Source organism: Plectrocnemia conspersa, unplaced genomic scaffold, assembly GCF_051122295.1.
Source record: "Plectrocnemia conspersa isolate PC_06_02 unplaced genomic scaffold, ASM5112229v1 ptg000008l, whole genome shotgun sequence".
Taxonomy (NCBI): domain Eukaryota; kingdom Metazoa; phylum Arthropoda; class Insecta; order Trichoptera; family Polycentropodidae; genus Plectrocnemia; species Plectrocnemia conspersa.
The window spans coordinates 23890007-23903706 of record NW_028277172.1 but is presented as its reverse complement, the minus strand read 5'-3'; the positions used below and the strand labels follow the sequence as shown (position 1 = coordinate 23903706).

Below are 13700 nucleotides of genomic sequence, written 5' to 3'. Positions count from 1 at the left end.
TGCTATATATTTTTATTATGATATGATATTTTTTATATTTTTTTATTTGAACTCTAACGCATATTTATGAAGTTAATAATAATATATTTATAAATAATATGTATTTGTGCAAATTTATTAAAAAAAAATACGAAATAATAAATTGCGTATTGGCCCCTTTGGAGGATTTAACTATTGGTCAAAATCAGAGTTACTATATATATGTTTAAAAATTTTAATATAGTTTATTTAATTTATATTCAACTAATAAATATTTTTTTTATTTTTTAAACGTCTACTATTTTTAAAATATTAAATAGGCATTTAAGATTTTTTTTAAATAAATTCTATAACTTATGTTGAGTACTAAGTCATCGCGTTTATCAATTCAATATGACAATATAATCATTTTTTTAAGTTCTACTCAATTTAATTTTTTTTAATAAATATTTTTATAAATTTCTGATATTCTTTCTGTGTTTCCTTAACTATTATTTGACATTATTATTAGCTATCGAGATGAATGTATTAAAAAACAATTTTGTAGTGAATCATTTAAACCGCCGTAAATAAGTATAAAACGCTACAGACTTTTAAAAACACAAATAAAGGACGTTTTAGCCACATAATCAAAAACATAATTCATCGCAGTCAAACTTTTTATAGACGTTTGTCATCACTGAACAATATAATCTTACTTATTGAAACGCATGGTTAAGAAATCTTATAACATAAAATACTCGTTTACATTTAGGCACTGTAGAAATACAAATATGCCGGAATGCCGAGAGCGTATATTAGAGGAGCGAGGATTGACCATATAGGTAATTGATCAACATAAACCTGTCCACCATTAATCAAAGCTACTCATATAAACCATATAAAAAGTTTACAATAACTCGTATTTCACATAAATGATATTAAATATCTATAAATTAACAAACCTAACATCACTTGATGATATTATATATCTATAAATATGCAAGACAAACTGACAAAGTCACGCCATTAGGTCCCAAATGTGTGAATATTTTAACTCTTTCAGGAACCCTATGGTTTTTTCCAAAAAAAAAACATTTGGAAAACGTTAACGTAAACTAAGCATTAGTTACTGAAATTGAATCATCTTTTCGGTTTAGAAAGGTTTCAATAATAGATAAATAGCTTCCACATAGCATTTTGAATAGACTAGTATCTATTGTATAATGTACAAAATGTTTATATTGAACAAATATACTCATAAAAAATAAGTTTTGCAATAACTCCCAGATCCAAACATAACTATAAATTCCAACATATACTAGGAATAATTACCCATTCAAGTGAAAATACTAGCTTTAGTAAATTTTATAAAAACGCGATTACTTATTACTCAACCCAAGATTTGCTAGTCATATCTATGTTCCGCCATTAGTTTTATCAGTTGAGCTTTCGCCAATCTTTGCTTCGCTTATTCCGTTTTGCATCAACTTATCTTCTTTTCCAACCGAAACTTTACCATCCTGAGTATTATCCTCAACTTTATCATCCTGCTTATCCCCATTTTCAATAGTAATCCATTCGGTTGTAGAATCATCGTTATGATCGACCGCCGTAACTTGACGGTCGGCGTGCTGTCACATATCCTCCCCATCTCCCATATCGCGATGTCTGTTAGTATCCACCAATCTGAATGTCTCTAAAAATTCATTGAGATCCACAAGACCGTCCTTGTTAATATCCATGAGTCTACAAATATCAACCAGCTGTTCCTGAGTGATTGGATTAGGCATGTGCTTGCGAAGTAAATTGCAAGCGTCAGAGAACTCTTCAAGGGTTATATAGCCTGAAATATAATTTAAATAAATTAGTTTATTAAAAAAATGATATACAATAATAATCTAAGATACTCGGACGAACGACAAGGAGTCGTTGTATCTCCTGTATTAATATAAATATATTAAATAATACTATACCAGAATTATCCTTGTCAATGATTCTAAAAATAGCCTCGAGACTTGTCTTGTTTCTATATAAAGTCTCAACTACAGTTGATGTGCCTGTTTTTTGGGCGTCTTTCTGAAATATTTTAATAAAATATTTATGAAAAAGGCAAAGGATTTTGACACGTGTCCGATCAGACAGACGGCTTAAGGTTAAGGTGACCACACGTCGTTTGAGACGAAACATTATCGAGTTACATTAAAGGTCGAATAATAAAAAAGGAGTAGTCATAATAAAATATTAATTTATAAATAAAAATAAAGTATTATTTTATTATCCAGCTACTATTAAATCTATTTAGTACATCAAAGAGTTGATTTTGTTGGCAAATTGCTATTAAAAGCCCCATAACCAAATATACTTAACCACTTAAAACTACTTTAATAAATTCAATTCAATTCTAAATAAATCTGTTTTAAATAAAATTAAATGTTAAAATAACACACGCTCGGGATAAGGATTCCGGTTTGTTTTTGTGAGCATGAACTGTGTGGCTCAAAACAATTTCGCTCAGAATATTTATTTTTTTTATTTTAAAAGAAAATATATGTTTATTTAACATACATACATCTCAGCTAAGTTGAAAATTTCAACGGAAAATTAAAAATATATAATCTAATCGAAGAAACCAAACATTGATGTCATTAATTAAATATTTGCAAAATTCAAAATCTTTCACTAGTCAAAAAAATTATGAAGTCTTTAGCTATTCTTCAAAAGCAAAAAGATATAAAATGGGGAAAGAAATTATTCGCAGATTGTTTAATGGCTCGATGACTCCATTAAATCATTAGAATCCATTGAATAAATTAAAAAATTATCATTGGCGCAACGATAAGAATAATAACTTTTTTAAGCCTTACAGAGAATAGTGTAAAAAAACCAACAACGTACGGATTAATGGAAAAATAATTATCCACGGCTAAGAGAACGAATAACTTACAGTCTATATTTAAAGCCTTGATATCAATTAACCCAGATATGCCTAAGAAATTTTGTTCTCTTAAAATTTCATTTATAAATAAAAAACAGTGGCACGAATTTAATGACCTACCCATGGGACAGTGGGCATATCTGGGCTAAACCAATAACAACACAAATTTTTTTAAAATAAATCACTAGAGAACATTGAACTTCTGTGCCACACTGCACTTTAATGACGAATACCAGCGTTGACGAATCAGCGACTGTCCTTAAAAGAGAAAGCGAGACAACGAAGTACACGCTACATCGGTTCTCCGTCTCATATACATGTACACACACACACACAATAACCAACCGGCATCCTTATCGCGAGCGTACTCTACATAAAAATAAAAAACTTACAGTTACTAAATATTACTTTCTGTAAATATTATTCACTTACAATTAGATTGGCGTTGACTCCATCAAAAGTGTCCATGAATCTGACTCTGCCTGTTTCTGGATCAACTCTCACCAACTTGTCCTTGAGCATCCTCCAAGGAAGACCCAGCATCGTCGAAGCCTCCATGGAGCTGCACCACTCTGTCACAGTGATGTATCCTGCGGACGGAATTGAGGTTGAGACGCAATATATAGAGAGACCGAACTTAATTACGAATGGAGACTCGAGGGAAATCGCGACACATTTATTCAATTTAGTTCAATATGTGATATTGTAGCGAGCAAAGGAAAATTACTAAAGTTGAATCACACACCCTTTAGTTGTTATTTTATTTTTAATAACTTCGATTCAGGCACGATTTTATTAAATTAATAAATCATAGTATTTTTTAATTCCAATAACTATTATATTTCTTAATTTTAATTTACATTTTTATAGTGAATAAGATGATCGTAAAGTCAAATTATTCTGGTTGGTAGTTGATTTTAATTTATCTCCAACTGAGAGAAAGATGTGCTTTGTTTATTTTTTGCTTTCTTGAGAGTGATTCCTCTTAGAGCTCGTAGACTTCGAGGAAGATTTGCATGCAAAATCTGCGTTCGCTCATCTCGCGGAATTTACATACGCAAACAAGATGGTGTGTCAACGGGCTTTTTGTTATAAATGGATTCGTTTCTTTGAATAAATGTGAAAGAATATATACGTATAAATAAAGAGATGTTTTAAGTTATGTGCCCATGAGAATTTCAGAAATACATGTCTTGGATTATTGTACATAGTTCTATTTAAAAGTAAATATCGTAGACTGCCATAACAATTTCATTACAACAAAGAGTCATTAGTATGAAGTTAAATAATTTTTAAATATGTGAGCGTTCCTTGAGAAATAACTATATGTAGTGATTAAATGGGAAAGGTATTGACCCAAAGAATTTATTGATGACAGATATCAAAACAATCTAAAACATACTGCAGCTTAATTTCTAAAAATATATACATACATGAAAATAATCTATAGTTCGTGTACGTTATAAAAATAATTTAACTTTAAATTCATTTAAAAGTTTAGAGAGAGCATTTTGGTCATCTGTGAAATATTTACATATCATATATATTTATTAATGTTAATTTGGTTGAAATTCAAACGCAGCTTATTGCTGTGGGATATACGTTTATTTTCATTTTCAGTTTCACGCTAAAGTTTGACTAGTTTTCGCACCTACTACACAAAACCCCACCGTATGGTTACGAACGTGTGAAAATTCGAGTTTGGGTTTTGGGGCTTATCTTAATCTAAAATTGTGCGCGCCACACTAAAACAATCTCGAGTTTAAATTCAATTTACAACTGGGACTTATTTCAAATATCGCACCTAATGCATAAATTCATGTTTTATGGATGGATACGTAAAAGCGTTGCGCGAAAGCTTGCTCACGTGCAATTAAGGTGGAACTCAATTATAAACTATATGATTATACAATTTCATTTTAATTGATTACAATTGTAACTATTTTGTAAATAAAAATTGACAAGTATTTATTGATAAACATGCACAGATTTGAGATTCCGAATTAAATGATAGAATACAGTGACTATTAATATGCAAATCGAAATTTAGGAGATGAAATCTTATTGTCGAAATTGTGTCAATGAAGAACAATAAACACCAGATTGCACGACACAATCAGAGTCGGGCAAAGCTGATGCAAATTTATTATCCAAACATAGGAGTCAGCTTGCGATCAGTCGGTGTATGGAGTAATTTACCACTAGCCCATAATCTCACTTGACCAATGCTTTGATCGCGAGCTTCAGATCATAGCAGCTGATGTTCCAAGTCCTCTCTATATCGTCACAGATCGAGAGGTTTAATTATATTAAGCTGATAGTCTTTATGATATATATATGCTTGTCCATAATAATAGGGCACCACAATAAATGTGCTATATCTTTAGCACACATTTAGCTATAATTACAGCTGCAATCCTTTTTGGCATACTGTCAACTAATGACTTGCGGGTGGACGGAGATAATTTGATCCATTCCATCTGAAATTTTTCTCGCAGTATGCAGTATTTGTATTAGGCAACTTTTTATTTTAGTTTTGCCCATAAATGTTCCACAGGATTTAGGTGTGGTGGCTGTGTAGGCTATCATAAAAGCGTCAAACTCTTTGACGCAAACTAACCCCTGCTCTTTAGCGAAGTATGGCATAAAGCGTTTTCTTGCTGAAATCAGATGATAGCGTGGTCTATGCTTAAAAATATTTACCAGTAAGAATCCATTAAAATATATTTCAATATTGAAATATAAATGACTAGTGTACAGGTTTCCTACTCCTGCTGCCGCCATGCAACTCCAAACTATAACGCTTCCGCCACGATATTTGACTTTGGGTACTACGCGATTAGTTACATATTCTTCTCTGACTCAACGACGCACGTGTACTACACCAGGTGTCGCAAAAACTTATAAAATGTTATTATAATAATATTATTTTAAAAAACTATTTCTTTAATTTTTTTTGAATAAATTAAGTTTTATATATTTTTTTGATGTATTTGACGATTTATATTTATTAATTAATTACGATATTTTCCCTCCATATTATTTGCTAAGCGCCATCATAAATTTGTAGGTAAGCTTAATTTGCATTTAAAAAAATATATTTTTTTTTTCAAGTTTTATGGTAAATTGACCGGGCCCCCATACAAGCTTTTATGCGACGTAGCATATAGTTAACGCTAGTATTTGGTTCTTTTTAAAGATAAAGACTTGATTTTTTTATACAAAATAGAGCTTTCAAATACCCTTATAATACCGTTTAAAAAAATTTAAAATAAAAAAAAAGGTTTTTTCCTAAAACACGGTTAGTGTTATGAGTCGATCGGCCCACCATACATTTGCTTATAAGACTTGCAATATTGTTTAGGTCAGTATAAGCTTATTTATTCAGATTTAAAGTTGAATTTTGGTGACAGTGTAGAATTCTTAAGCATCCTGTTTATGTTTGCTAGCAAAATCCAATGGGTTAAATTTTTGCAAAATGGCGACAAGTCTAAAAACTCAAACACTCGTAACTCAGTAGGTTTAAATCTTAACGAAAAGATCTTTAAATATGAAACGTGTAAAAGCCTAAACTTCATATAAATAAAATATTAAAAAAATAGTTTTCTGCTTCAAAACAAGCGAACTATCAGTTCGATCGGACCCCCCATACTTTGCAAAATGAAATCCTACTGAAAAATGTCGTAGGTAAAAAGTGTTCAGAAGCTTAATTTGCATTTAAAATTTTTTTAATTTTTTTTTTTAAAAACGAGTCTTATGGTAATTTGACCGGGCCCCCAAACGAACTTTTATGCGACTTGGAATATAGTTAACGCTATAGTTAACGCTAATATAGTTAACGCTAGTATTTGGTTCTCTTTAAAGATATAGACTTGAATTTTTGATGCAAAATAGAGATTTTAAATATACTTATGATACCGTTTTAAAAAATTAAAAATTAAAAAAAAAAGTTTTGATTTTCCAAAACACGTTTAGTGTTATAAGTCGATCGACCCAACATACATACGCTTATAAGACTTTCAATATAGTTAAGGTCAGTATATGCTGATTTATACATATTTAAAGTTGAATTATGGTGACTTTTGAATTTTGAAAATATAAAAAATATAGTTTTTTGCTTCAAAACAAGCGATGTATCAGATCGATCGGACTCCCATACGAGCCATTTTGAGACTTTCAGAAGAGTTAACGCTCCTAATTGCTTGGTTTTAAAGATTATGAACTCAATGTTTAGTATCGTATAGAACTACTATGCACCTACTATACATTCTGTATGAAAAAAAAACATATTTTTTTTACAAAATAGCGGCTAATGAAAAATTAAAAGTGTCATAACTATGCGAAATCAAATCCTACTAAAAAATGTCGTATGCAAAAAGTGTTGAGAAGAAAATTTTTTTCTTTTTTTTCATGTTTTATGGTAAATTAACCGGGCCCCCAAACGAGCTTTTATGCGACTTGTCATATAATAAACGCTAGTATTTGGTTAGATAGATGCATCACAACGGCCGTTCAGGGCTTTCTGTAAGTGCTAATGTAGTAGTATATTGAAAAAATATAGCGCATTGATCAAATTAAAACCCTAAATCTTAAAAATTAGCTATCGCAACGAAAAGTGTGCGACACTTGCATTCGGTACTCGCTTCCGCCAACACCTCATTAAGGATTTTTATCAAGCTCTTTATCTCAGATACGAGATAGTTTATCTGAACTTAAAACCAATTAGAACAACGCCAATAATTAAAACGGAGAAAACAGAAAAAGCAGCCGCTTCTCTCTTCGCCTTCATCATGAGATATGACGTATATATTTTGCGTGGCATGTAAGTAAACTGACTCAAAACAACAAAAAAATAATCACATTACTACACAAGTTACACACTATAAATATTTTAACGATATAATCTAAAATATATTAATTTAACCTAGAGCCAAAAAATAATTATTATTTGAAATACAATTTAACTTGTATTATTTTTTTTTAAATACCATAATGAAATGAAATCTCTTTTTTATTACACGACATTATTTTTTGAATAGACCTATCAAATCTTAACTTTAGAATAAACTCTTACCCTTTTATATATACTTTAACGACCCAAAAATAAAATGAAAGAAAAATAAACTAAAATTGATTGCACCAACAAATAAAATAACACATTCTACCCATACACGTGAACGTTTGTAAGGGCTCGTTCAACGTAAATAGTTTGAGACTTTACGGGAGCGTTTTAAGTTCTATTGAACACGGTTAATATCGAGATAAAGTAACGTTATTACGTGTTTTTCAAAGGATGATAAAATCCGAAACGATGAACGAAACGTAGATCGTTACACGCTAAATTAAGTGCAATATTCTCTTTCATACTTTTTTTTAGATGTAGGCATAAAGATAACAGAGACAAAGTCTCAATTATCAGATGGAAAAGTTTTGGAAGCTTTCAATCGCAGAGTCGACGATTCTGTATCGTCTGAGTTCAATTATTCCAATCAATTAGATCTGAGCGGATTTTGCTTTGATACATAGTATAAATATATATATACAGATGTACATGAGTTAGCTGATAATGGAGTGTGTTGAAGATTTTTTACAACAATATCAATTTAATTTAAGTTAATTTTTTTGTTATTTAAAATCTGGACCAGATTCAATTTCCATTATTAATATTTTTCCAATGAACTAAATAAGTAGAAGTATTTTATTTTTTATTACTAAATTGTTACCAAATTTGCTTGCGCCTTTTTAAGGATAAAAGACAACTCTTTTATGTTTATTTCTGTGTTTGTTTATACACAATAATGCTCGGCTGTATTTTTTAGTTGGATTCTAAATGCTCATACACAATATTTAGTCAATAATGTGTAGAAAATCCTACATAATTTTAATTATTTTTTTTTACAAAAAAAAAATTTAAAACAATTTAATGCATTTTTTACAAATTCTATTTTTTTATTTTCTAAAGATTTTTTCACTAGCTTATTTAATCATTAAACCTAATATTTTATAGTATTTATAGTACCTAGTATTACAGGTGACTAACTAAAATGTCGCTGGCGTTTAAAGGGTTAACAGCCATTAAATACAATAAAGACGGTCTATTATTTTGTCAAATAACTAAACAAAAAAATATTTCAAATAAATTATAGTGGCATCTTTACCGTACACTTTACAAGTGCATTTGATTCCCACGGTCATGTTATGCCTTTATAAAAGTTTATAATGTGTGCAAAGATAAATATACTTTCTTCACAAACTAAATAACCGTTGGAGTGACATTTATAAAAATATAATGTAAGAAGTGAAAAATTATATTGTATATGTATGTATGAAATATAATATAAGACAAACTATTTGTTTATGGTTTTGGTTCAGAATTAAAGTTCATATATTTTTTTGTGATTAGGTTTGAAACTTGTGCTTCATAAACTGTTTTATATACTTATATGCATATGAATAAAATGTCAAATTTATTGAAACAAATATTATATTCATGAATCATATAGAAATAAGGCTGAACAAATAAAAGTGTGAAATAGAAAGGCATTGAAATAAACTTTATTTGAGCGTTTTTTTCTGTAACATTAACTATTCAAACTTTCAACTTTTTGTAGTAATCTCTTTTTGTTAGAAAGAGCATAATGGACTTTTTTATGTGCTCTGTTTACTTTTAAGGTTCACAAGATATTGGAAAATATTTTATTCAAACGTCTGCCTCATTATACTAATGTCATGGATTTAAAACCTATTTAGTATAAATATCTAAGACATATATTACTTATTTTGTTCTCAGGAACATTTATTTACATTTTTGTTCGGTTCTTTGGACCTAACCACTGATGGACATTTTTTGAAGGTCAAATTGTGCAAGAAGCTAAATTTTAACGCTCCTTTTTTGTGTGATGTTTCCGCAACCGTCCTTGGACATAACGAGAGCTATTGTGGTGGTCCGTTCAGTTAGTTTTTAGTCACGTTCATCCTTATAATTACCGTGATTATGGCGATTTAGTGCGCAAGTTTAAAGAAGAGCCTCACAGAGAAAAACTAATATTTTTAAAGTAAGAACTATCTATACATGTATATGTGCATATACAAATAGACTATTCTATCTAATGCTAGAAAATAGATTATTAAACTAATATTATAAATGGCAGTGTCTCAATAAATAAAGACTTTTGGCGTCAATTATACATTTAACATGTTTATATTCGTTTCTTCTAATGTGACAATTACGACAATAAACATCTTTACGTATTATATCAGAGACACTCAAACTTTATGTAGCATCGTGAACGTTTCATACGCCACATAAGAGCGAATCCCTCACTTCACATTCGCACATAACATATGTATGTAGTATGTAGCTACGTGTGTGTGCAATAAAGAGAGATTTTCGCAAGTTGCCTTATATCAAATATACATCAGAAAACCGCATTACGTTAAATCGACGCGAAATACGATTTTGCCGTACATATTTGCTATCGAATATACAATATGTACAATATGCAAACATACACACTCGTCAGCAAACAACGGTTGACTAAACAGATCTAATATTACAATTTCATTAAGACGAATGAAAACCGCGAGTCATCACCAAATGGGTCCCTTTTGACAATGATGGATGTTGTCTTTTTGACAATGGTTAGGGCGATAACATGCTGAAAAGACAGTTCTGAACACTCAAAGGTTGACATTAAAATATTTTTAAATAACTTTGAAGACGATACTAGTCGGTAAATGTGTTTGATACTATAATTATTCTCAGTAAAAAATGATGCACACATGAAAAAGCCATAATGCACTAAACGCGAGAACTGTAATCATATAATTTATCAGTATGCATCGTTCAAAAGAAACATTTTATTAAGAAACCTAACGGTTATTTAAAAGCTATTTAAGTTCCACTGTGTAAGTACAAGTATAGAATTTATACTGATGTAAATAAATAAGTCGTGCAGATTAAAACCCAATTGAAATTTTTTAAATACAAGTTCGTCCGCCACTTATTGACATTTATTTAGCTTTGGTTTTTGATTGTTACTAGGGATTGGAATAATACCGAAATTTAAAATACCGGTATTACGGAGAAAAACAGTTAATACCGGTATTGATATTATTATTTTGATTAAATTGAAAAAAAATTTGAGTACCACCATGATTATTAATCACCATTAGCAAAACCAAAGCATTCGAATACCTCGGGTACAATTGTTTCAATATATTAAATATTTTAATTATTGAATATATAAAAAAAATATTTTCAAAAATTCGGGCACCAAATCTTTTTCTTTTTGGAACAATAAATTTAGGACAACATCGTCTTTGATCGACCGATTTTATGCGAATAAAATATTTTGTCAGTTACGATTATTCGAAAGAACGTTATAAGAAAGTAGTGCGTAGAAAATTCTGAATCAATTTGTTCAAAATGCGACATATAAAAAAAAAAATATTTATATGATTGATGTTTGTGATATTTTTATGATTGGGATGTGATTTATTTATTTTATTTTATTTTAATTATTACACAAAAATCTTAGAATATCGCAATATTATTTATTTTCGAAAGATTTATCTCTCGTATACTAATTTATTTTTAATCACGTTAAAAATAACATTAATAAAATTTAGTTAATAAGGTTTATGTAAATATTATAAAATAAAAAATACGTAAATACTGCATAGCCCTGTAAGTCTTAGAATATTTAGCCTAATATGCGACTTTTTTAAAAAAATCATTGTATTTATAAATAAATAATGCTACACATATGCATTTTAAAAATGTGATTTTTTTTGTGTACTTTCAATGATGTAAAGTAATAAAAAAATATAAATTTAGTTTTAAAAAAACACTCGTCAACACATTTTAATTAAACCGTCTAATACATTCTAGCTCCATTCAGTAAATGAAAAAGGTTTTTTTTAAAAAAACCTTTTGCATAATTTTTTCAAATATGTTTTTTAAATAAATATAATTATTGAGTTGCTGGTATTTGACACTAATGATTAGCGAATCCTATTTCGTATACTATTTAGGTACAAATATATTATTAAAATGCTTTTGTTTTCACTTCACCAGCCATCCCTATCATAAACAAAGGACGCGGTCATTTCTCTGTGACATAACAGAATTTATGGGAACTGCTAGCTACCGTTAGATTTGCTTGAGATAAAGAAAATATATTTATTTATGTTGATATGTCACACATATACAAAAATACATAAATATCGAACATTTTAAATTAAATTAAAAAAAATTGCTCTGAAATATCATGGGGTGGGATTTTTTGCATAAGTAAAGTGGGTCAATATTTCGGCCCTCTTGAACTAAAAGGGTTATTAATATTATTCTATTTTGATATCCTACCTCGATAAAAATACTTATGTTAATCCCTTACAACAGCATTTTATTCTACGCTTTTACTTTCAAGCAATGTGATCATCGTTATTGTAGTTCTAAGCCATGAATGTATCGTTTTTAACAAATACAATGTAGGGATTTAAAAAAAGTATACTTGGTATTTTTGTGCATATTATTAAAAAAATATAATTTTTTACAATAAACTATTTTCAACTAGCTGCAAAAGTCACACTACTTGGCCACCAAATCCCGAAAGTATGCTTACAATTTGTGTTACAGTTAATTCTATCTTGTACAATTTTTTTAGGCAGTGGAACTGAAAGCTATATTGTAATCCTATAAGGTATTAGATTCAAGATACGGTCAATAGTTTCAAGACGTTGATTTTGCCGCGGATGTCACTCGCAACAGCCCTGGTAGGAGGTCAAGTACTCGTTATGGGCAAGAGAATTAAGAGGTTTACGCAATTTAAATGTTAGGATATTTGCTAAATTAAAATCAAATATGTGATTTATGTATTAAAAAGTGTTTAATGTGTATTAAAATATTTGTGATTAAATTATTGGCAACGACTATTTAAAAAGTCAGCTCTAGCATAAAAAATAAACATAGTTGGGTAAAAATGAAGTGTTTGAAATTTATTCTAAATTAAAATGATTACAGCAGTATTTAGGCAGCAGATAATAAAAATCGTTAGTTATATAAAAGCTTACAGACTATTAAAAATAAATCTGTTTTTATAATCTAAGTAGCAAGAAGTTTTCAAGATTTTGACTCAAAAGCATATAATTTAGTTGAAGAGCAGCAACGAGATATTTACGTAAAGTTTTCATTCAAGGATATTTTTACTTGAATAAAATGAATCCTCCTATTTATTTAGAATAAAATATCACCGCTTTTTCTACCGTACAGAAAAAAATATTAAATTATGTTCATTAACTTTTAATGTACATTATGAAATAATTAATAATTATAATAATAAGTCTTTTTGTACGATATTAGCTTATTAAAATAATAAACGTATATGATTAAAAATAAAGATAGAGATTACAACGTAAGCTGTATTTTTAAATAAAACAATTCTACAGTCGAAAATCGTGAAAGACACGAAGGCGTGAAATTAAATTTCACGTATGAGCACCCAAAAACAAGACTCTTCACAACGGCCGGTAAAGTTTCACAGCCAAAATCACCTGCCTTTATTTGGCAATTTCTCTCGTATAATAATAAAGGAGGCTCTCAAAAGTGCGGAGATAACATAAATACGGATCCGGGATAATCCAGACATTAAACACACTTATAATGCCATACATCACGAATTAAGTTTATGAGAGGCGTTTAATTTTATTTATCTCGTTTAACGATGTCGTATATGGATTTATGTTTCAATCAGATTTGTGTGCAAACAATATCTGTAGGCATATTAAAAATATTTATAAGATG

General features: G+C 29.4%; 1 protein-coding gene across 2 annotated transcripts in view; it reads right to left on the bottom strand.

Annotated features, from left to right (window-relative positions):
• Positions 1-438: 438 nt before the first annotated feature.
• rdgC (retinal degeneration C) overlaps positions 439-13700 on the bottom strand; it is a 139237-nt gene continuing 125975 nt past the window's right edge. For both annotated transcript variants that reach the window (XM_088189637.1, XM_088189638.1), the window contains exons 13-15: positions 3329-3486; positions 1935-2037; positions 439-1804 (exon numbers count right to left, since the gene is read on the bottom strand). In XM_088189637.1, the coding sequence (XP_088045763.1) occupies positions 1596-1804; positions 1935-2037; positions 3329-3486 (470 nt within the window). In that variant the 3' untranslated portion in view covers positions 439-1595. The remainder of the gene's footprint in view (positions 1805-1934; positions 2038-3328; positions 3487-13700) is intronic.